Raw genomic sequence first — 26,281 nt, forward strand, 5'->3', positions numbered from 1 at the left:
AAGCGGATGCTTCATGCCGCGTGTACCAATACATCCAATAAAATCAAAATATAACAGCTCGCGGAGTGCCAATGGCAACTTCTCCTCCTCTGATCAAAAAATATACCCTGAGTGGTGGGCCGCATAGGCAGCCACCCAGTCGGCCGCCCCATTGGCTTCTTTAAATACATGCTTGGCCTGAAAGGCCCCTCCATGTCTTATCATCATCCCTATATCCTGGATTAAGGAGTTGTCTGTGCTCCACCCTTCGACCCCTCATGAATCCACTTGATAATCGTGGCCAAATCGTCCTCTAGAATGATCAAACTGGCTTGCAACACCATCCGTGCATGTCAACGAGTTGTCTGGGTAGCTCGCAACTCTGCTCCTGGAATCGACGTGTCAAACGCAGCTACCTGCTGCCACCACCGTAGAGTACAGACCCCGTATAACAAAGCTTGCACCGCCCCGCGTACCGCCATCCAGCACCGATTCATCGAGGTTGACCTTGAAGAAGCTCAGAAATGGGGGCTCCCAGATGAAAAATACCATTTGAGGAGTTGCCGGAGCAGAGAGAGAACCCCATATGTTCCGAGCTGTCAAAAGTTTATCTGAAGAGGGGTGGGCCTGATCTTCATGGCTTGTGCTCAAGTAAACTCCACAACAAATTTCGGTAACACCCTACCTTTTGCCGGTACGTGGGTGTTCCGCGTCAATATAATTTATATTGGTGGCATTGTTGATGAATAATATTTATAGGAATATTGCGGTGAAAGTTGGTGGCATGCACGGAGAAATTATTTTCTGCCTTGGGATGCATTGTTGATGAATAAAATTTATCGGAATAAGGTACTATAATTAGTTGCATGCATATGGTATTAGAAATAATTTCCTGCATTCTAACGCCATTCTCATCCTATGTTGCGCGGGCTGCACTTTTCTTGATGAGATAAGGAGTATTCAAAATAATCACGAGGCTATGCACATTGAAGCCATGTATTAGGTGCTGATGTTCTCACACCATGTTGATTAAGAAAACATCCACTAAACTTTTATGGAAGCATGCCGCAATTTTTCAGTTTTGCAAATATATGGGTGAATCTTTCATGTTGATCCTTTAAGGAAAAAAAAATACCCTCTCATACATCCTTTTTCTAAAAAATCAGTATTAGCACTTAATCGCGTGCTTAGGGCGAGGGACTAGGTATCTAGAGGCACTAACCCTACTTATTTACTGTTTGTCTGTGAGAATTGTTAGTTTAAGATTGCTTTTTATAGGTATTTTAGAGCTTGCAATTGTACTACATAGTCTTTGTTGGAAATTTTAAATCACTCATTCAATTAAGGTTTAGGCATAACTTTTACATTCATTTACTTTATTTTCTTTATTTTCTTTATGCTATGATTTTTGCTACTAGGGAATCAATTATATATTTTGCATCTTCATCTTCGCTCTTTTTTCTCCTTTTTTTTTTTTGAAATCTAGTTCAAACTTTAAAATCGTTTATCACTTACTTCTAGCAGTTTATGGACTTTTTTTTTTTTGGTACACTATGAGTCTATGTTAAAAAAATAGCGGGTAATTAAGTTATGGTTCATAAGGCAAGTCCTCCATTAATGATGGAGCCAAAAAAGTATGATCAAAAAAAGACGTTGGAACAAAAGATGGTTTGTTCTGGTAATATCGTCCGCAATTTTTACTAAGACTTGAGGTTATACAAACTTCAATAATTAAATCATTTTCCTTTTCATGGAGTTGATTTCGCGAATTATGCATTTTAATCCTTTCTTTTTGACTAAAATCTGAACTTTTGCCCTGAATTTGGATTGATTCATCATCGATGCCTCATCGCACCAGTCTTGATGTCCATCGGTCCTGCCATCCTCCGTCTTGCTTAGTGTCTCCACCGAAGCAATGAGGTGTTTAAACTTCTTAATATTTTTTCTGAGAGGATCTCGGTACGTGGTACTGATCTGGGATCCCAACAATGGTCTTCTCTGGTGACAATAGCCGACGAGAAAGTTAGGGGTACGAAAGCTAGATTAAGCAATTACAGATTGTTTCTAATGACAAGGGGCGGTGAGCTAAATTCCTCAGTGTTTAGTTTGGCCTAATCCCGGCAGCAGATGTGCACAGAGTGGTTCGGATAAACATAAGCATTTCTATATAGATCCTTAGCAAAAGAATATTTAGATAATGAGTACTTTCAAAAGAAAATAATTATAAGGCGCTACACATAAAATTTTAATATTTAATTATATTATTTAAACTAGTCTCAACAAGCAAGCATGCAGGGACTAGTTCAAATAAAGGAAATTTCTGTGCAAATTCCTAAAAGGAAAATATTTAGATATCGAGTGGAAACAAAACATAAATATTTGTATATAGGCCCATTAAGCAAAATATGTTTATATAGGGATCACTTTTAAAATTAAGTAAGTTTGAGGATTGATCCGTAATCTTCGATGTTTAGTTTGAACTAGTGGCGGCAGCCAGCGCGAAGGGACCGGTTCAAATAAAACATAGATATTTGCACATAGTTCGCTGATGGAAAAAATATTACATACAAGTCCTTTTGTTGTCGTGGCATCGCCTTTTACGTTGAGGTGGGCTTATCCGATAGACGATAGGTCCTTATAAATAGTTCTGGCCGGAAGAAAGTGCCGACTCAGCCAACGGTCGGGAAGAGGAGAGCAAGAGGCGTGGAGCTCCCTCTTCGTCCCGAGATGCAAACCCTAACCCTAGCCCTTTGCGAGGGCCCGTTCATCGTAAATTCCCCGCCTCTCTGCCCAAAGAACGGGATCAAAGCTCTGTTCTTTCCTCCCTCGCCCCCCTTGTCCCAGAAAAACAGAAAGAAAAGTTCTTGGAACGTCCCCAGGTAATCATATCTCTCGTCCTCCTCCTTTTCTTGATCTCTATTTTTTTTTAAGGAACTTTGCTGTGAATTCTGGAGGTTATGATATGAATCCGTCAATGGATTCCTTCGCTTGCATTGTTCTGAATCAAGAACTCCTTTGTTACCAGATCAAGAGGAAAAAACAGAAAATTTACCTGACAAGCGAGAATTCTATTCTTAGATGGACCAAGAAATATATTTATAATGCGATGCAATTGATACCATCCGTCAATATTCGTCATCGAGATTTTCTTGACAGACCTTTGCCAAAATTTGAAAACTTTATGTGGAAGGGCATCATGAGAACGTTAGAGCTTGTAGGCATTCATGCTCAATGTGCCATTTTAATCTTCTATATATCAAATGAATTTTTTTCGTTCGTTATTCGATGAATATATTTATAATACGATGCAATTGATACCATCTGTCTTTATTCGTCATCTAGATTTTCTTGACAGACCTTTGCCAAAATTTGAAAACTTTACGTGGAAGGGCATCATGAGAATGTTAGAGCTTGTAGGCGTTCATGTTCAATGTGCCATTTTGATCTTCTGTATATCAAATGAATTTTTTTCGTTCTTTATTCGATGAATATATTTATAATATGATGCAATTGATACCATCCGTCTTTATTCGTCATCAAGATTTTCTTGACACCTTTGCCAAAATTTGAAAACTTTATGTGGAAGGGCATCATGATAACGTTAGAGCTTGTAGGCATTCATGTTCAATGTGCCATTTTAAATTTTTAATCTTCTGTATATCAAATGAATTTTTTTTGTTCTTTATAACTTTGTTTTGTTCCCGGAGTTCTTGTTTTTTTTTTTCCCTAATTACTCTGTTGATCAGAAAGGGAATAAATAAATTAAAAAAAAAGTATTGCAGGGTGGTCGTAAGTGGGAGGTGGGGGGTCTTAATTTTGATGCAAACTGGCTATTGGTTCATACATGACCTTGCTTTTGGCTTTCGAGGTTTGTGGACTGCCCTAAAATGTCTAAGAATGGGGAATGAGTACGATCACTGAAGTTCTTGAAGTGAGAAAGATGTGATATACAAAAGAAAGAGGTCCAATTGAAGAGAAAAGTTTATTTGCAACTCCTAGTTTATGTCATCTATTTGCTTAAGTTTCCTTCTGGCTTGATGTTTCTCTAGTATGCATATAAATAAGAATGGAAAAGTATTTTTTTGTGTGATTACCTCTTAAATCAGTAAGATATTTTTCAGCTGGCTCATTACTACAATTTTTCATCTTACCGCTCACATAATAATACCTATTTCTGGTGAATAATTTTACTCATATTACAATAAGAAGCTAAAATATGCCAAAATATAATTTATCCCTCTACAATTCATATTTATTTGCTAAATTATCTTTTATATGCAGAAAGGAAATGTTCCATTTGAGCTTTATTTGCTTGGGATTGATCTTCTTATTTGTGAAGTTGAGTTATATATCCAACACTCTTTCATGCCGATATTTTAAGTAACCATATTAAAACAAGTTTGCATATTATATATCATGCAGACCTATGAGGCAATGGACTCAATATGGATATATAGATGAGAAATCATTGAGGCATCCAGGGCAACAACTTTCATTGAATCTACATGGAATGGTAATCTTTCTACTTCCTTGAGTAGTTTTCAGTCTTTCATATGATATTGGACATTTCAATCCTGCTGCTTATCTGCAGATTGCCTGCAATACATGTTTATTCTTTGGATTCCACATGCTTTTGTGGGATTTAGAGAAGCTAGATGTTAGTATTTATTCCAATTTGTCTATTTTGATTTCTGATTTTATTTAGCTATGCTAACTAAATTAGGATATTTTTCCCTGTACAGTATTCAAAAATTTAAAAGAAAAGGTTAGATTACCTTAGTGATGTCACTACCTTAAAAGCAGCTTCATACAATAGAGGAACTTCTACAAGTGGAAAATAATCATTGGCTTGATCAAATTGCACTGTGTTCCACTGTTATACCATTTATGAAGGATGAAGATTTCATGGAATAACCCAAGTGAGCCTAGGTGTTGGAGATCTAAGATCATGTGACGATACATTGGAGGGCTGACTTAGGAATCTCTTAGATTTTATTTTAGTTGTCAATTTGATGTATTCTCCATTTATTTCTGGTAATTTTGTTAGTTTTACTGGTTATTTTGAATCAAGAGCTGATATTAAAAGATCTCAATATTTATTTGATAATTTAATTAGGCCAATTACTGTAGCAACAGCGATTACTGTTCCCTATAATGTTCATGCTACAGTAACCATGAGCAGTAACCATGCCTTATTGGGGTAGTTTTGGTATTAACAGAAGTTATTAGGATTACTTTTCTTATAAATTTGGGTCATAGAGTTTTATATAACAGAATGGGATGATTAATTAATAAAGAATAGGAATGAAGTCTTTGGTTGCTCCTTTTAGTTTGATTCCATAATGGAGGTGGGATGCTTTCAAACCCTATGGATAATTCCTAGGACTTGAATGAGTTTGGTATCATCTTTTCTTTTATCCTTTTCATGATTTTTTTACTTTAAGTTCTTTAATTCTATCAGATCTATTTCTGTTTTTCCTTGTTTCTTGTTGATCCCATATTGATTTCGTTAATATGGAATCCACCAACCAGTCAGTTGTTTTACAGCCCCTTTCAAACCCTATTTCCTTGATAACAGATCTTCTTATTCCATTACCTACACCCTAAATCCCAAATCCTTAGTTTAGACCTTTTTTTTTAGATCAAATTCTCTTTCTTATAGAAAACTTTCTTTCTTGTTCATTGGTAGAACAACTGAGATCTATATGTGATGGTCAACAAGGCATTGGATCTATTCCTAAGCACCTCCAAGCCCTCTCATTCCCTAGTTTCGTATCCTTGGATCGATCATTGCACCCACTATCAATTTTACATTGAAATTTCAGCTTTCATAGCTCAAGTGATCAAAACTCGGGCCTCAGCTTGACATTCTAGCATGCTGTAGGTTTTAACCTTGCTTTCCTAGGCTCTTATTCCCCTCCTCCCCCGTGTCCTCGACTTTCCTATATCAGTTTGATATCAGAGCCCTTGGTATGCCATAACGTTCTATCATAGAGATTGATCCAATGCATGAACATATCTAATTATAAGCAACACTTTTAGAAACATGTTTCTTATGAAGATTTTACTAGAGATCTTGAACCACATGATGTTTTAGATTGGATTGCTGATCTAGAAGATTATTTTGATTCGTAGAATATGTTTGACCCTATTCGGCTATTTTTCACCAATAGAAGACTAAAAGGTCAAATTTACATATGGTGGAGAGGCATGGAAGATGAGATGATTTGTCAAGGTTGAGCTTCTATTGTCAGTTGGAAAGAGATGAAGAAACTTGTTAAAGTAAGGTATTTGCTGCCCTAGTACAAAAAGCACTTTACTATTCCGCATGATATAAAAATTAAAAAATGACCAACATGTTTCCAAGAAGGCTCCAAGAGAAGAAGTTGGAAAAAGTGGAATAAACTTCTCTGTTTTCAAGGATCCAGTAGGTGAGAAATATTGATTGTATGATAGAAGGGTCACTGCAAAGCAATGTATGTGAAGAAGTCAATCACCTAACACCTTGAAGTATTGTCAAACTTGTCCGCAAATGAGATTGTTGCAGTTAATATCAGTTAAAAGTTATAGCATTGAGTCATTGCATCAGTTTGGGATACATGGCAATAAATAGAGTATCAAATCTGCATTTGTGAATGTGGAAGTGAAAGGTCAAAGAAGAGGTGCTTTGGCATACATTGGTTAATTGGAAAAAAAACGATTCTACTCAACTCAGATGTTGGTGGTTTCAACCGGATTCCTAGCTACAGCCAGACGGATGTCGTGCTCCCTTCTAGTTAAGTCCCGGTGCGGCTAGACCAACTGTGACCGGTATAAGAAAGAATGCATTTCACATCACTAGAAAGATTAATGCAGCTCCTTGAGCCCACCGAATTCTCCTTGTGCTTCATGACAGGTTTGTCTTACCTTCAGAGCATGATTCGCCCATCTTCACCTATGATTTTGTTTGCTTCGCCCCCCTACGGCCCTCTCTCTCTCCTCGGTAAGTTGGCGGCCTCTCTCCGAGAAGAGTAGAAACCCTAGATATCCAGCAACTCTTAGCTTCATATCTAAGCTCTTCTCTCTTCAATGCCTCCCGTGGATCCTGATTTATTTACCAACAACCGATCTCTAGGAGGAAGTGGCTGGTCAAAGTGGTCCCCCATACTAGAAAGCTGTGATCCAAGATCTCTAGCCATCGGCAAATTCCTCTCCTTCTGAATGTCGATGGCTCCTCAAGTGCTTCACTCGATGCCAAGGATGAGGCGGAGTTTGCCTCTTCCTACCTTCATAGTGAGATCTCGAGCAAGTCCAGCCTGGTCTTCCCCAGATTTAGGGCTCTCAAGCAGTCGAGATCTTCTTGCGGGAGGGTGTGGAACTTGGTAGCACTCAGTGGATATCTATGGTTCGAAATTGTCGCCTTCCCTCTCTCTCCTTGGTAAGTCCTTCCGCCTCCCTCTTTCTCTTCCTCTCCCCCCTCTCCCCCTCTCTTTCTTACTCTCCGGCCCTCTCCCTCTCCCTCCTTGTGGTTCCAGTGTGCCACAGTTCAGTATGGTACAGATTGGTATTGTACCATACTAGTTGTTGGCTGGAACATCTGTCGGTACCGGTTCTGTAATCCTTCATTCTTGTAGCCATATAAATATCAGATTTTTGCCAAAAAATTCTAGCCAACTCTTGATTTTGGCTATTTAAGTTCATAAGGCCCGAAGGACCCAATTCAGGCCCTAAAATTGAAACCCCTAGTTAGATTATAGTCAACCATTGTCTATTTTCTTCAAGAATGTCATCTTTCTAGTTCAGTTCTATTGAAAGCTCAGGTTTTATCTTGAGATCTCAGCAATCTATAGTTTTCATCCCTACCCTAAACTCTTATTCATTCCCTTTTATGCCCTAATTTGCTAGGGTATTTTCTTAACTACGGATATCTTCTCAGTCGTTAGTTATATTGTAATGTTGACCTTTTCTCTAAGACCAAGTAGTTTATTAGCAGTCTCATGCATGTACCTTAATTAATTTTCATCCTGAATTAGGTCATAATAGGTGGCTCTGAGCTCATGTTGTAAATATTGTGGATAAAGCTCAGGTGCATCACTTATTAGTTTACAGTATTCATATGACAGTAGGGCATTGTTTCATACTTAACCCACAACCTTTTGTACCTTAATTTCACATGAATGATTTATCATAAATTAGCCTTTAGGTTTATATTACTCTTCTTTTCCTTTTTTTGCTTTTCCTAGTGAGAATTTGTTGATCATTATCATGACTTGAAGAACCAATAAGGATGCAAATATATCAATGCAAGCCTCGGAACCAATGAGGATGACTTTGCAGTGATGCTGCATATCTAGACAAACCATAAAATTAGAAAATCATAAGCACAACCATATGTAGACTTAAATAAGGAAATTATAGTGCAATAGTAGTGACATACTGAACATGTATTTATTATAATGTTTCTATAATAGGTTATCATAGTGGCAATTGTTTATCATTCCCTCAAATCTATGTTCGGTCATACGTCAAGAGTTTACAAGAATGATGAAGTGATAAACTAACCATGCCATGAATAGTGGATCTATCAATATAAGAGGAGAAAGGTGGAAAGTGACGTGCATGACCCAAATAATGAGTAGAATTGGATGTGAAGTGGTCATGTTGCTGATTTGTAGGATGAGCCAGGATGGTGCTTGAAGGCAAATAACAATGGATTTATTGTTGATCATGCACGTGTGCCCGCGAGTGCGAGCATGAGTGCAAGTGCAAGTGAGTTGCATGTTTCGCATTGCTAGTTGATAATTTATTGTTGGATCTTATATGTATTTAATGAGGAGCAGTAAAGGCGGAATTGTTACATTGCAAGATGCTTTACTCAGACACATCCCCATATTATATGCATTGGTGTTTAATAAAACAAATGGGGTAAGCCATCGGAAATCGCATATATTGAATGGAGAAGAACTTCATATTGTTTCATAGCCATTTGAGGTAAGCCATCGGAAATCGCATATATTGAATGGAGAAGAACTTCATATTGTTTCATAGCCATTTGATGATACGATTTTCGTGATGCTCCTTCTAAGCTGGAAATTCTTGTACATCATTCATTGTCATCAATTGTTGATGTACTGATTCTTTTAGGAAAAAGATTTATATCTTAGTGAAGGCGATCACTTGCATGCCGATCATTTTGTCCATTTCTATGGGAATTGTTGATGGTTTTGCATGGTTTAAGTCCTAGTGATATGTTGTAAGCTCACAAGCTAACATTTTACTTGAAGTGGCATGTGCACTCTAGAATGTATCTTGTGCTCTTGGGCATATAGTTATTTCTCAGGACCTTCTTTTTAACTAAATGTCTAAAATTGAACCACTACTATCATAATAAACAAACCATAGACTATAAGTATCATTATGCTTTTTATTGTTTTGCCATTTTCAAATATATTTTCTTCTAGAATGCTTAGACCAAATTCACTTATATAAGAAGCCAACAGTGATTGGATTATGATATTTTTCCATCATGATTCAGGATATATTTTGCAGGACACGGACCTAGTTACTTTCCCATCCATTTTTTTTCCTGAGAGAATCACTTGATTTCTCCCACACCCACAAATGAGTTACTCTACTTAGATTTTTAGTGTTATGCGATATGATTACTTGTCAGTTAAACTGCACAGCTTAAGTTCTATATGCAGATTTCTTCACTGGTCACAGTTTGTACACTAATTCAATCCTCAACAGTTGATCTGATATGCTATGGAGTTACGGTGTTCAACTTTAAGATATATCAGAGGTTCAATGAGATTTTTCCTGATATTTGCAGTTTACTCAAATGTCATAATATTTTCTAATTTGACTGTAGGAACTTCAATGCCCTGAAAACTATAGCAGCAAGACGACTTTGGAGTTGATAGATACTAAACATAAACATGGTTCAGTGGATAAATCCCTTGAAGATATCAGTAATGCAAACAGTAACTGCACATATGACTTTGCCAAGCACAATAAACTTCCATTATGTGATATTTGCAGAGAACTTAAATTTGCAATCCCCATTGGGTTGCTCAGCTTTCAAGTCTGTCAGCAGGCACTTGCAGATACAGAACTGTCTGGAGTGCAGCCCATGACTTATATAGGGGATCTGGCTGATATCAGTACAGGTTTTGCTTCAGTTAGGAAAACTTCCTTTGAACTTTTAATGAGATCTTTTTATATTTGTGGCAAAAGTCTCATGCATGCATTATTTCCATTTAATCATTTATTAGCATGTAACTAAAAATTGCTTTGGAAAATTTTGTTCTGCCATTTCTAGATTCTTCTATTTGCTCAATTATTTTTATTTCAGTTTTTAGCTTATTAATTAATATGTAGACCTCAGTAAAAATTATGCTGTGTGAACTGAAGTGAAAGTTCATGATGATTGGTTTCTATTAACATTACAAGCTCAATCAATTTCTCATGAATCTATTTCCAGAAAATGGAGATCGATGAAATTATAGGGATTGTAGCGATCATGAAGATAAGGCCTCAATTCTCACAAGCATTTGGTAGTTAATAAAAAGTAACTAGAATAATGTTTGGGACTGAAATAGTTCAATGTATGTCTAATATGGAATATAAAAGTTACATCATGCTGAGTATATGGTTATAGCATGCAGTTTTAAGAGTACCTGTAATTTATGCATTGTGACAGTAATGACACATAAGCAAGAGGAAGTAAAATTTATCTAATCAACTTTCTATGAAGGGAATCTGAGTATAAGATTGGAATACTTTAATGTAATATATTTATCTCCTATGGAACCCTAGTTTAAGAACCAGTCAGAATAAATAAAAAGGATCCTGATTCAGGAACCTTAATTAATTAATTTTTTATTGATTCTATATGTTTTACGTCTTAATTATACCCGTTCTGCTCCAATTTTTAGTAGGTGATAAAATTAATGGTTGTTACAGAAGTTTGAATGGTTCCTCTAGGCTCTAGCCATTCTAGCATCATCTTAATGTTCCTATCTATTGAAGGAAATAAATATAGATTTTTTTTCCTTTAATTTTTATGTTTTGTTGCAAAACAGGAGAATGCAGTTGATTTTCTCATTCTTCCTTGGTATGTTTGATCGATGCTGTTTGACATGAAATGGGGGGCAAAATATTAAAGATGTTAGTCTTTGAGATTTGCAAACAAAGACAGTCAATGAGAAAAATGCCTAATCAACTGTCCTTGTCCTACGATGCGTGGAGAGCAAGCGCCAAAATTCATATAATGCAATATTCAGTATATTGGTTTTATACATAATACATGCGCCCATAAAAATCTAAACTATTTTACAACAAATTCATACTGAATATGTTTGAAGTATCACACGCTGTGCTAGCACTAATGACTTTGAAAGTGTACATATTTATCTTATGAATCTGGGTATTGAGCCATATTAGCACAGAAGGATGTAAGTAGCTTTTCCAGTGGACAATCTTCTGCAGGAATATGTATCTTGGAAAACACAACTTTTCTATGCTGCAGTATCTTGGATAGTGTATGAATAGTTGATTTTTAGTTACACCAAGATTTGTTCATCACATTGGATTCTGCACTTTTGGAACAAGCATATTCTCAAATCTACTTGTTGTGATCATATAGTGGCTCCCTAATGGATCATGCAATTTAGATTATTTGAAAACATGAATCTTTATGTTGATAAATATAGTTCAAAAAACAAATAGAATGGTATGTTTACCATTTCAACTCAGACAAACTTTGGACAAAAATGAAACTTTTTAATTTAATATGATTTTCTGATAAGTATAACATTTTTTCCGATGAAAAACACATTCTAATATAAATCATGAAACCATCGTGGACCATGTTTCAGTGAATTATATGAAACAAAATTGAATTTCTTTTCTTAAATAATCCGCCCTTGTTTTAGCAATTACCTCTGGAAAAGAAAACTTTGAGTTATGGTTTATCCAATAATCCTTAGGGATCTAGTAATCATTTGAATGAGGTGAAGATTATTTTCTTTTTAGAATTTCTATTTCAGTTCATTTTGATGATGGATACAAGAATTGTTTAACATATTTTAGCGATTTAAAGTCTCAGTTTGTTATGGAAAACAAATTCAAGATTCCTGTAATTGTCATTGCTCAAATTGAAGGCATCCAGGAACCATAAACAACTTGGATACATTCAGGACCCAAAACTCAAAAGGTTCCTAAATATGGTTTTGTCCTTGGAACAGTCAAGAGTTGATGTACTATCACTTGCTTTATGGTGTCCTCATAACTCATAAGAGACACTTTCAGAAGTCATGCCAAGTCTCAATGTTTCTGGCTGATCTGAGCAAGAAACTCATTTTTTCAACTGCTAATGAGTGTAGGGCTGAGTTATGTCATTACCAAGCTTTAAGATGTTCATACTCTGATGTCAGAAATTATTCCAAAATCTCTGTAGACCAAAGTGTCCAACTAAAACATCATGACACATTTACATAATGAGATGTAGGGGCATGCATCATGCCATTAAGGCCCTAAACCATTGGATACCTACTTTTGTGACATTACGATATAGGGATACTCTAATTTATGCTTTACATTTTGACTCCATCAATTTCTATGAGATATCATAAAATCTGAAATTATTCCAAAATCTCTATAGACCAAAATGTCCAACTAAAACATCATTACACATTTACATAACAAGACATGGGGGCATGCATCATGCCATGAAGGCCCCAAACCATTGGATACCTACTTTTGTGACATTATGACATAGGGATACTCAAATATATGCTTTAAGTTTTGACTCCAACAATATCGAGGAGATATCTCGAAACTTTTTTGTTTATTTCCTTCATGATTCAAATATATGAGCTTGTACTCATATCTTTGTATCTCAAGTTCCACATTTACTGGTGATGCATAAAAAAAAGTTTCTAAGTCATGGTGAGCAAATAAACTCATTCTTTCACTATATTCATTGATGCATAAGATATGAACATTTGATATATGTTGAAACAACCAAGTTCCTGGTTTCAAACCCTTAATAAATAGAACAAGCCTCGTTCAAGGTGTTCATGGTTGACAACAGATAAATTGATACTGAAACGAATGTGCAGCGAACCACTGCTGTATTTTTACCATATTAAATCCATAGCATGTGCAAAACACGTAATAACATTAAAAATAAAAAGGATACAGGAAACTTATCACTTGAATTATATAGAGTAACTAATTCTCTCTTTCTGCTATTTATTCTCTCGCACACATTGGTGAAAGTTAGATAATTAGCATAGGTGTACTGATGTTCATGTGGTATTTAAGTTGTTTTGCTATTTCCAATGCCATTTCATTTTCTTTTCTGCAACATTGTGTTATTATGCCCTCAATTTGTACTTTTATTTTATTTGAGTTACTTTCAATTTGCTGTATTTTTTTTATTATACTCTCTGCCTTCTCTATCAACTATGATATTGAATCTTGCAGGCCTTTTTGCTGATCTTTTTCTCTGAATTGGGAGATAAAACTTTTTTCATTGCTGTAAGGACTCATCTGCTTATGATGTTTAAAAATATCTCCCTAACCTTGTAAGCAATGTTTGTTCAAATTCGAACAGAATATGTATTATAGCCTTCAGTACATGCTGCATTTATCCACATGAACACTCACATGCTTACTTATATGCACAATTTTCTGTCCTAATGACTAGGTCAAAATTGCTTAGTCCCATTGTCCCTGAAAGGCGACAAAGGATTCTTCAAACCATCCTAAACCAGGCGGTTTGGGCCGCACTAAACGAAACCGACCAAGAAGCCGAACGATTCGGTTGGTTAGGACGGTTCAGCCTTTTAAACCAACCCCCCCCCCACCCCCCAACACACACCACCACCACCACCACCACCAGGCCCCCCGCCCCCTTCCTTCTCTATCTCCCCCCTTTGCCATAATCGGAGCTTCGAAGCCCCCACCATGCAGTTGTTGGAGGCTCCACCGGTACCCAATGCTGATGCCACCACCATCAATCTATGTTGTGCCAACCAAGGTTCTCTGGACCGACCGTACCGACGTACCGGTGAGCACCGGTACGGTACCGGTTGGAACCGGTACCGAACCGGAGACGTTCTCGTCCACGGCCCCGCGCGCGCGGACGTAAAAAAAAAAACAAAACAAAACAAAAAAACAACGCGTCCGCGCGTGTCCGCGGACGCGCGCGGATGCGTTAAGTGCCACAGAGTGGCATTTAACATTACATGGCCCATAGCATTACATGGCCCATGCGGGTTGGCAGCCCACGTGGGCACGCTGCCCTGCGCGGGGAACCGTGCGCGGGCGCGATTCCCTGCCGGAAAATCAGCCGCGGGTGCGGTTTCGGTGCAGGGAATCGTGCACGGGCGTGCGATTCTCCGCTCGTGCGTCCGCGCGCGATTCCCCAAAAAAAAAATCTACGCATCCGCGGACGCGTTAAATGCTACTCCGTGGCATTAAGTGGCCCACGCGGGCTCCAGCCCGCGTGGGCGCTCTTCCCAGCACGCGGGGAACAAGTAATTGGGCCGGTGCGAACCGGCCCGGTTCGCACCGGTTCCGACCCAAACCGTACCGGTGCACGTCGACACCGGTTCGGTACAGGCTGAACGGACCGGTTCCGATCGGTTCAACATACCTTGGTGCCAACGCTCTCGATCGACACCTATGCTCTCTCTCTCTCTCCCTCCCTCCCTCTCCGTCTCCCTCTTTCACCCCTTCATCTTCTCTCCCCACCTTCCGTTCTCCTCCTGCTAGGGCTAGCTTTGGACTTTCTCCCTCTCTCCCCTCCTCTTCTCCTGATCCGTCATCTCCAATTCACGTTGGCTTAGTACGGTATGTATTGGTACCATACCAAGTCGGTAGCCGGCTGATATGGACCCAAATACCGGTCTGGCGAACCTTGGCCCATAACAGTAAGAGAGTTTGTCGTAACATTTACTGAAGTTTGGATTTTGACACTTCAGAGATACAAATAACTAACCAATAGTGAAGTAGGCTACAGCACAAACATTCCTTCTGTTAAAATTGTCAGGAAATGCTCTTCCTAAGGCTAGAACAAAATATTGCCAGTTTCAGGATCCTAATGTTATAGTGTCCAACAACCATGTTCATGTTACACTTGGCAGAATATGCGAATCCAGCATGTTAGCATATTACTCCTATGCTACAACAACAATCCCAAAAATCTGATAAGGAAAGATTGAGGAGCCAATGTAGTTAGTTCTTAACACCAGATTTTAGCTTTCATTTGCTGTATTTTAAGCTAGTATAATTTAAATAGCAATTTGTAGTGATTTTACAGGCTAGCTACTGGAAATTTAAGAACAGATATTTGAGGAAGTATAAGAAAATCAATACATTTCTTTAACAAATGAGTTAAGAGAGATTGTGCATGTGCTTGTAGATATCAAGTCAGATATTTGTTAGGAGTCCATTTTATCATCTGTATACATCATCTATGCTCACAAACTCCAAATTACAAAGCCTTTATGATTACATTTGGTTGCTATGGTTTTGGTGCAAGACTAGGAGTTCAAGCCACTATTGCAGATACTATTATATCATGCCTAATTGAAATATGAAAAAGAATATTCTGAATACTACAATTAATGAATTAAGTAGAATTTCTATAAATTAACATGTTTCAACTTTTGGAATGAATTTGTCACTTTATGCTTGAACAGTATGTTAGATTGACGATCCTTGCTATTGAAACTCCAAAAAATGTTTGTTTAGTGAAATATCAGTCCATGAATATGATGTGGGGTTTACAGATTTTTTATAAACTAATTCATTTTGTCTTAGTTGAAAAGAATGATGCCCATTTCAATTGAATTAGCTTGCGTTTGCATAAGTACTGATCATGACATGCTATATAGCTGTGTATATTTCTGTGTGAATCCATATAGTGATGATAATCTGTTGCGGCATAGTGCATACTGATAAAGAGGTCCAAGAAACTTTTTAATCTCAATGTATAGACATCTAACTCATAACCACCTCACCATAACCAGGTAAGACCTGGGGTTTTACCCACTGTCTGATGGGCTTCTCATCCATTCTTTCTGCTTCTCGTTGGTGAGTTCTTTGCACCTCAGTAACTAAATCTCAAATGAATATATCTAGTTGGATTGTATATCCTACTTTAAGCTCTAAATAAATTATTTTCATCATTTGCATCTTAACAACCCCCTTTTGGTTCACTGTCTGATGGGCTTCTCATCCATTCTCTCTGCTTCTCGTTGGTGAGTTCTTTGCACCTCAGTAACTAAATCTCAAATGAATATATCTGGTTGGATTGTATATCCTACTTTAAGCTCTAAATAAATTATTTTCATCATTTGCATCTTAACAACCCCCTTTTGGTTCACTTTCCATGGTTCTTTTACCACCTTTTCGTGATATTCTTTTCTTGTTTGTCCTGTAACTCCTTCCTCCTACTTGTCTAGTTAAATATTTCAGAGCCTTATCAGGTTATCTTTTGGCATTGAAACTCTTTCATTTGTCAATCAGTTTATACATTTTAAAAAATTTAGGTAGTGTCAGTTTCCAGTTCTTGACTCTTTAATACACAAGTAAAATTTGGATCGCCTTCTTGCCTGTTTTGACTAATTAGTTTTGAGCTTGGACTATTCTCAAAACAAATACATACAAAACCTTTTATTTTCTCTCTTCTAAAATGAATGCAGTTCCCTATATCAAACTTAACTTTTCCTTTTCAATCTAGATGCTTTTTAGGTCCATAGGAATGTTGAAGAATGCTCCTTAGTTGCTAGAGCTTAAACACATTAGCCAATTAGATAGATTTCTGTACCTGCCAACTAGACCTAGGTTTCACAATAGACCATTCTCTTGGCTAAAATTTCTGTGACCAGGAAGTTGTTTGATAACTTTATATTGTTAAGAGATAGATGTAGAATATTCTCAAACTTTGATGCATCATAACTTCATGTATAAAGATGACCTGATATAGATAAGGCTAGTTGTAGAGGTTTTTATATGAGTATCTATCATGCCTTACAGCATATTATGATAATGCACACTTTTGATTTGCTAATGTAGGTCACAAATAAACATGCATATTGGTAGTAAATGGTAGTCAGACAGTAACACCTCCCAAATTGATAGATACCAACTATTTGAGTCAAGAGAAGTTCATTATCTTGAATGAAGGGGCACATGGGCACAAAAGTTCATAAGCCATTAATACCCCATATGGAGTTTGGTTGTTCTTTGCCTCCCTCCCTCCCTCCTCCTTCCCTCACAAACATCAGTACTTCAATCTCATGATGGAGAGGTTGCCAGCATTACCATGAGACATCAAAAGTTCACATTCAGTTCCATAGCCCTTTCTTTCCGATTTAACCCAAAGCTATCAGCTTTTTCCTCTCTCTTCCTAGCTGGATTACATTTGCATATTGATGAGTTGGCTATAATTTGAGTTTGGCTATTGCTAAATATACAACTTGTGCATAAGATTTTGTCATACTTTGCAAAAGTATGATGTGTACTACATTTTGAAAAATTGCCCCAGTCTGACTCGAAACAGAATCTTACACAATTGATTTGGATTCTTTTTAGGCCTCAGCTGACCCAACAGACTAGCCCAATGGAGAAGTTCAGTCTGCCAAAGTTTTCTAAAACTGATAGGGACCTAATTTATAATTTATCAAGCTTGTGGACAAACCAGACCTAATTTTGAGACAGGTTGATTCCTGTGGAAATACTCGTCCTTTTCTATCCATTTTTATCAAGCATTTGAAACCATTTATTAATAGATTATGGATTATGTCTTATGTCCTGGTTATTATCTTCCAAAGAATAATTTTATAAAGATATACTGGGTGATAATTGTGATGCCAGGACCTGCAAATTTCAGCATTCTTGAGTTTTTTGTGATTTTTTATGAAATAGATATCCAGCATTACCAGATATTGTTGGTTACATTGTTTTTAACAAACAACTAGATCAAAAGTTTTAAAGTTTAAATTTTTGAGAAGGGGTCAACAATGTATACAACACCTCCTCCCCCGACCCACCCACAAAAAAAATGTGTGGCCTGGACAACATATGCAAAAGCATAAACAACTGAAGAATTACTAAAGATAATAATAGGGAAAGAGTGAAAAGACGAAAAGACTCAAGATGACAAATGGGTGAACTGACAAAGAAAAAACAGTCTAAAGGGGATTTGAACACGTGACCTTTAGTTCTGATACCCTGTTAACTAACCACTAGAACCCAAAAGCTTAAGGTTTTAGGGAATGAGTCAATAATGTATATCTAATCCTTTGGTCAGTCTGGCAAGCAGGAGTTTTATAAGTGGTGAAGCTAACTGATGATGTCTTTGATGTTTCCTTTCTGAACTCATTTCATTTAGATGAACATGCTGATAGCCATATCAGAACAAGTTTTTGGTGTCCAACATTGATGTTGGCCACTAGACATTTCAGACTCAAACTGCTTGATATAAACTAAATCTATCTTGTTTGATGAATCTGAATCATAAGTAATGATGAAAACTAAATAGTTGTGCATTACCATTGAATTATAGAACACTAACTAGGTGATATAGAAGTATGATGCTTCTGTATTATTTTTTTTATTAAATGTGTTACTTTATTTAATAAGACTGTACAACACGACATTTTCTATGTAAAGAATATCTCCATGCTATACATTACATGAACCAATGACACTTACCATTGGTATTCTTCTTCACTGTTCTACTACAAGTTTAACTATGTATCCCAAAGTATTCTTAAATAAGTTGAAACGCTGGTCAATGTTACAGTTTTCTATATTTTGAATAGGCACTACTAGCTGCTAGAAGTTCTGGAGCTGTTGTTTTCACGGGCACGTTTGGAGCACTTGCGTAAGTACATGAATGCATGGCAATCTCAATCTTTTCACTAAAAGCTTTTGTTTTGTTCGTCAACCATGTCTTGCATTTTACGTGCTTTTGCTGTTTTAAACTGCCCTAACATCCTAAGAAAGAGAACTACATTTCCAGTTTTTTCACTCTTAACAAGCGCACTTCTTCTGAAATAAACATATGTCTGATAACACTGGCAGTATGTTTGCAGTTATGTACATAAGTCATTATCATGTACTGTATTGTGTAAGTGGTGCAAGAGCATGTATAATTACCAGGTTATTAACTCAAATGTTTTTTTTTTTGAATTATCAAAGAGATGATTGTTGGATTTAATTGAGTGTTAAATTAGGAATCAGTCATTAGATAAGCTTGAGGATATCTTGGGATTTGAATGTAAATATGGTGATAATTGCATGTAGTGATAGTAGATAAAGTTCCAAACAGATTGACTTATCTATTAAACTCAAAGATCCTTTTTTTAGTACAAAGGAGGGCTGAAGCCCATCTGATGTTACTAAAAGATCAAGCAAGTAAAAAGATAATTACCAACACTGATCTCTATTGGTTTGAATATGTAGCATACAAATCGATCAACTGCATCCAACTTAACAGAGGAAGCATAATAGTGTTGGTGGTGACAGAGGAAGCCTGTTCCTATGCTGTCTTTGATTCTTTTGCATGTTCAGCTGATTGCTGTTAAGATCTAAGATTATAGTGTAAAGATATGAAAATTCTTCATTATGGTAATCTATTGCAGTTTAACTTTGATGGGCACATTTGCATTTGTGATCACTCAGAAACTATCTTATTCCACCAGATGAAGTTATTCTCTCCCCTGTGAGCTGTTAACATTTAAGAACGTGCAGATATTTGAATCATGACAGTTGTTTGCATTAAGCAGGGCAATGTCTGTTGTGTCCGTTGTTCTTGGCCGCACATTTCACTATGTTGATGGTATCCTTCCATTTAGGTAATTGCACTTTTTGTGCAGTTTGTTCGAATTATGAGAAGTTAACATTTGTGGTAATTAGTCCTGTCCTGTTGTTTAGCTTTCTTTCACATGAAGATTCTTGTTCTGTGGATGCAGGTTTGGCCAGACAGATTTTCCCATTGATGATTTTGCAGCAGTCTGTCTCTTGGTAACCATCTTCAGCTCAAGCTTAATTAAAGAAAATGAAAATGAAAATGAACTAGGACAAAGAATATTGTTGTTTGGTTGACGGCATCACACTTGATCACTATTGCTTCTCTATCTGCCTTGTTCACCTTTATACATATGGAATGTGCATAATTTATGCATCATCATGCTGGAGATATCACCTCATAGCCAATTCTAAGTAATTTCAGGTTTATTTTGGTGTTACTACATTGCTTGAAGCTGCTTCAGATGATGAACAAAAAAGTAAGGAAGAACAAGAAGAGGTAATTTTTCTTTACTTGTGCTCCAAAAGTTTATGCTGTAATGGTTGAACACCACTTGAATGTTTCAAGGTGCCACATTATCCTTTGGGCATTGGTACCAAGTTAACAGGTTGAAACATTATGTTTTGTTTCGGTTGTAAATTATTACATTCATAATATTTTGTCACTTTTAATTTATATGAGTCCAATCACATCACCATCTTATTTTAATTGCAACAGATATCCACTGCCCACGTAGAAAACCCTATGTGGACCATCTTATTTTAATTTCAATCACATCACCATCTTATTTTACCTGCTGTTTCTGTAACTATGCTGTTTTTTTGGTCTCTAGATTCATTCCTAAGTAGTCCAAGATGTAAACTTTGTGTATGCAGAGATCTTTGTCCGTTGTTTTCTTATTCCTGTAGTTGTTTCATTTGATTTCTGTTGGATTTTGCTATTCTGAGTGCTATTCTGCTTTTTTATGTGAAAGGAAAATATATAGTTTGAAACATTTCCTTTTTTTTAAAATGTGTTGGGAACTGGTGTTGCCTTTGAAGAAAATCCTACTAGAACTGCTTAATTATTGCAATTTTACATTTTTCTTCTCAAACAATTCTAATTAGTTTCACATTTTGTTTTTATTTTATTTATTTATCTCTCTCTCTCTCTCTCTCTCTCTATATATATATATATATATATATATATATATCATTTTTTTGGGGGAAGGGGTTCTCATTCGATCCTTCTATGGCCATGACTTCTTCTGATTCGTGACTTAGATGATTTATTAGTGTGAAATTTCCTCTTCCAATCACAAAAGTATTCACACTTGTGGAATATTTAAATCTTCAACTCAAGTAGTGCTTTACACATTCTACCATTTGCCTTCATATTCATTGATTTGACATCAGATCTATTTATGAACACAAATTATTTTCTAATGACATCTTATCATGAAAATTTAGCGCACTAAAGCTAATTTCAAGGTTTATCACGAGTTAGCCTTATTAAATGGTTGCCACCATTTAAACATAGCCTAAGGAGTGTTACCTTTGAGGGTATTTTAATGGTTCAAATTGAGAGCTCCTAGTAACGCTGCAGATAACATGATGTTTTGTACATGTTCATCTTTTTGACACTAAGTGGCATGGATTCTATAAAAGCATTAGCTCCTGTGTGGCTGTCTCAGCAAAGCCCTATAGTATATGTATCCTCTGTTATCGATCGGCTTTCAGTTAGCTTCTGCAATAGGAGCTATCTCTTCAAGAACTCTATTGGTTGAATAGGTCTGAGAGAGTCAGCATTTTTGTGTTATTTGATGAGCTTGTAGGATAAACAGATCATACTGGAGTTTTACATTCTAATATTTGAGTCTGGAAACAAGCCTACAGTTATCATGATTGGTCTTGACACATGTATAGAAGTTGCTGCTTTATTGGGCTGGGCCACCGGCAGGCTTGTAAAGAGCTAGCTTTATTTCTTTCCTTTTGTTTTTCCCTTGTTTTTTCAAAGCCCAATCCTAATCCCAGCACCAATTCTTATCAGGTATTAATTTTGTTAAGCCAGACATACCCTCAAGCCTAGTTCTTGAGCCCGAGCTAGGAACTTCCTGGGTGGGGCTTTGTGTTGCTAGTTCCATCTTGACCCATTGACAGCTTCACGCCTGAGTTCCAGCTATGGAAAAGGCCCATGTTTCATTTTTTTAAGCAGTATAGTGATGATTTAGGAACCTCCAATTATAGTTGCTTCTTTGAGACTTTGCATTGTCTCCTTGTTGAGCTTGTTGCTTGTTGTACTTCAGTTTTCCGTCATATGACCTCTGCATCTCAGGTTCATGAATGTCATTTGCTCTAATGCTTGCTAATGATTCATTAACGAAAAACCCTAAGCCATCTAAAGTAAAATTGTCAGTTTACATCATCTTAAAAAGAGAGTGAGTGAGAATAAAACTTACCGAGTTGATTGAGGATCTACTCTCAAAGGCCCCTCTCTGCTGAGTGTTTAATCTGATTTGGCATTTCAAAACACAGTTCCCACGCTCGAGCCCCAAATTGCCATCTCCTGCAAATAGCAATTTATATGAATCATATAAAGGATAGCCCAGTGCATGAAGCGCCCGTCATTGTGAGATCTAGGAAGCGTTAGAGCAAAGAAAGCCAAACCGGCCGATTCAGCCCGAATCGAACTGACCCGATTTCCGACCGGGTTGGGTCGGCAGTAGAAAACGGTTCCGGCCCCTAAGGGGCCTAAATCAGATGGAACTGGATGGTTCCATCCGATTTGACTTGATTCGAATCGGTACCAACCCATACTGGACGCCGACTGGTATAGATCTCGGTACCGGTTCGGCGAACCTTGGGTCACAGAGGTAAGCAGCCTTAACCCCACATGTGAAGAGGCTGTTTTCATGTTTGAAATCCATGACACCCAGGTCATGATGGAGCAACCTTACCATTGTGCCAAATCTCACCCTCATTGTATATGAATCATAAGTTGATGGTAAATATAGGTTCAAGCCAGCTAATCCTATAAATTATTTGTTTTTTTGGTGCCATTTTTATTCATTCTGATCATTTCTTCATGCTTTAGTGGATCATATCATCACTATTGTTATGTTCATCCTTTTATAGTGAGCATAGTCGTTGAAACGTGTATTTCTCCAATCCTTTGTAATGCCTTCAAACATTGAATCAGGCAGAGCTAGCAATTTCAGAGTTATCAGGAAATGGTGCAGGAATAATAGCTGCTGCCAATACAGTGATCAGCACTTTTCTTCTGGTTTTTGTTGCTGAATGGGGTGATAAATCCTTTTTCTCCACGATAGGTAGTCTCCTGTTTTGCTTTTTTTAGGTTGCTTGAGTAACTACTAATATTCTTATGGATTTCATTCGACGCATTTTCTTTTACAGCGCTTGCTGCAGCTTCTTCACCTCTTGGTGTCATTGGTGGAGCACTAGCTGGTCATGCTCTTGCAACTCTGGTAAAAGCTGAAACATGACATTACCATATTCGGTTTTCTCTCGAGTTTCAGTTCAAAGTTGTTATTTACAATCTACTATGGAATTTCCTGCACCAGTCTTGCTCTTGCAATTGGCTATTCATGACGACAAGCTACGAAGTTCTGGATTGGCTTAATGAGTATTGCTTGGATTGATGCTTGTAGACCATGAAATCATGGTCTTAACTTTCTTCCCTTTTCTTTTCCCTCATAGTATCCATCTCGGTTATTTAGGTGTCTCCTTATTTAGGCTCATTACTGTTGATTGCGTACTGCAATGCCATTCTAATCCGTTTCTCGATGATCTTATCTTCACATGATTGATTTAATTTCCTAAGGTTCCTCTGTTACAATAATTTGGAGACATCATTTCTTGTTTTACCAAATGAGTGGGTATAACTTGTGCACATACATCTTCTTCACTGGTATAATGATTCATATGAACTAGCTGATCTAATTACCATCTATAAGTCTTTTTGCCCTCAAGTTTCACTAGCATGCGGCAATCAGACATCATAAAAGCAAGATCTGTGCTCCCAAATATGAGAGAAAATAACCCATGTTTTCTGTTATTAATTTATATATTAATCCAAGAGGTACTTGCTCTGACATACTTATTGCATAGCCATGTTTCCGTGAATTCTCTAATCTCTAGAATAACTGTGCATTGTTGTTACTGGAGGTCTCTGTACCTTTAAGGCATGTAGTTTAATTTCAGGTTTTTCTTTAAGGTCTTGGGAAGCCAAACCTGATGTCCCCTATGCTAAATTGCAGCTTGCAGTCGTGGGGGGTTCTTTGCTGGGGACATTTCTCTCCGAGAAGGTTAGTCCAGAATTTACAATTTTCCGAAATGGATTGCCATGTAATGTTTATATCCTCAAATTCTATCATCATTTGCTCTTCAATGTGTTGAATAGTAAAGAATACTGATCCATGGTGCAGCAATTCTTTTTGATTGATTGAGTTACTGACTAAATACTAGCATTATAATAAAAAACAAACTTTATGACATAGAAAGAAAAGAGATTTTGTTCTGTATAAATGTCAAAAAATCACCAAAGTAAAACGTGAATGAAAACTGAATCAAGTTTTAAAATAATATTACTGGGAATTGTGCTGACCAAATTAATTAGAGTTGTGATGCTAATGCAAAGAAGAATGTTTGTGCAGCATCTATTTGACGCCAGCAACCATGTCATGAATCCATGTGCCTCTGTAATGCTTAGGCTCCATATCATGAATCCATGCTATAATACTTGAGCTAATTTCCACTTCCTACAAAGTGAAACATGGTCCTATTATCTTTATATGACATTTAAGAAACCCTACATGTCCTTAAGGAATATCTTTCTTCTGTGAATTTTCTCCACAGGGTAGCTTTTTTAAAAAATAATTAAAAAAAAGAAACAATTGTCTTGGTATTTAGAATTTACAGTTTTTCTCATTTATAGGTTATTGCATACATTGGAGGAACTCTCTTCCTTGTCTTTGCTATGGTAACACTAGTCGAGATAGTGAGCTAGTTGGATTTTCAACTTCTGTTGGCGAAGAACAGGTAAATTCAAAAATTAAGTATATTCGTGTAGAGCAAAGCATGCGTAGCTCAGAAATATCCCAGAAAAGGGACTTTTCTAATAATCTGACACTTTCCTACTGCACTATTAGGACCAACGCCATAAAGGCTACCGGAACTAAGACCGGTAGACAAATGCCACTTCACTTAAATGATTTTCCTGTTCATAGTCGAGCTACAGAATCTCGTATGTTCCCACTGTTGAATTTCTTGGACACGTATCTCAAATGATGTCTCGATTTTGTATCAAATGTTCCCACCATTGAATGTTTTGGTCATGTAGGAGAGGACTTATTTTTCGTATTTTTGTTCTGAATGTCATAATGCTTGTATTCAGAGTTCGTCACTGCTTAAAGAATTATCTTTATACTGGATAGAAAAAGAAAGCAATATCTTAGTTCCTCAAACAAATTGGATTTTATGCAAGTTATGATTGTGCTCGATGACTCCTCATAAGTTCTTTTCAACGTGAACAATGCTTCTGGCATGGAGGTTCGTTTTCACCACCTTATCCATTATACTTTTATTGTGCACTTATATACACACACATTTACATATATATATATATATATATATATATATATATATATATATATATATATAGAGAGAGAGAGAGAGAGAGAGAGAGAGAGAGAGAGAGAGAGAGAGAAGTGGGGGGCAAGATGGCTAGGTGAGTATTTAGTTCCCAATTTTTCATAGTCAGAAATAATGAAGGACTTCTCGAAATGAAAATTAGAACTATTGATCACGATTGAAGATATATAAAATAATTAGAAACTTTTTTTTGAAGATTTTGTTGCCTCCGCATCAAGCCAGCGTAAATCGACTCTGAGCAAGAGGAGGACCGGCCCCAACGTCAGTAAACCTTAATTTATCTGAAACTTTGGAGATTCTCTATAAGAAAGCCAAAGTGTACTCGACTGTGGACTTGAACTAGAAAATAGTGTCTGGATTAACTCTGAGAATGACAAGCCGTACTTCCGAAACACCTAAGTGCCGTCACAGCACCGCATATTGTTTTCCAACTTCCAAAATTTCTGGCAAGGCCAGCCTCGAGTTCAGCCATGATGCATTTGAACCAAATATTTAAGCTATGTTCCACGCGAAACAGTTTGGGCTTGGACGTTTTGGGCTGATTTAGGCTCTTGGGCATGAAGCACGTTCCTCAGCCTAGTGTTTCAGAGTTGGGTTCTTTTAATATCCGTAACGATAGTTGATGTATTAAGTTAAATGTTTTCCTAATGTGAAAAGAATAGCTGCAAACAACTTATGATACATCGGATTGTTTTCTACCAGGGAAGCTGCTTGGGTATCAAACTTATTCCATTAGTTTCTGATAGAAATCGTCATTTTGTAACTATAATACCATATTGGCTGCTCGCCATCACTGCATCCTTATCTCCGCCAGTTGCTGCATGGAATCGTGCATCAGTGGAGA

The 26,281-nt window shown here is 37.0% G+C and overlaps 1 protein-coding gene and 1 long non-coding RNA gene across 2 annotated transcripts; both read left to right on the plus strand.

Annotated features, from left to right (window-relative positions):
* Positions 1-2,630: 2,630 nt before the first annotated feature.
* Positions 2,631-25,269, plus strand: LOC103710924 (GDT1-like protein 1, chloroplastic). The gene is made up of 13 exons (XM_039129121.1): positions 2,631-2,858; positions 4,402-4,492; positions 9,830-10,138; positions 13,450-13,503; positions 18,801-18,862; positions 19,767-19,835; positions 19,953-20,004; positions 20,213-20,287; positions 22,967-23,096; positions 23,182-23,252; positions 24,045-24,092; positions 24,722-24,825; positions 24,936-25,269. The coding sequence occupies exons 1-12, from the start codon at positions 2,707-2,709 to the stop codon at positions 24,791-24,793; spliced, it is 1,185 nt and encodes a 394-aa protein (XP_038985049.1). The 5' UTR covers positions 2,631-2,706; the 3' UTR covers positions 24,794-24,825; positions 24,936-25,269.
* On the plus strand, positions 4,504-9,523 carry LOC120111606. The gene is made up of 2 exons (XR_005512922.1): positions 4,504-8,883; positions 8,950-9,523. It is a non-coding gene; the product is annotated as an uncharacterized LOC120111606 (long non-coding RNA).
* Positions 25,270-26,281: the final 1,012 nt, after the last annotated feature.

This window comes from Phoenix dactylifera, chromosome 8, assembly GCF_009389715.1.
Source record: "Phoenix dactylifera cultivar Barhee BC4 chromosome 8, palm_55x_up_171113_PBpolish2nd_filt_p, whole genome shotgun sequence".
Classification (NCBI taxonomy): Eukaryota; Viridiplantae; Streptophyta; class Magnoliopsida; order Arecales; family Arecaceae; genus Phoenix; species Phoenix dactylifera.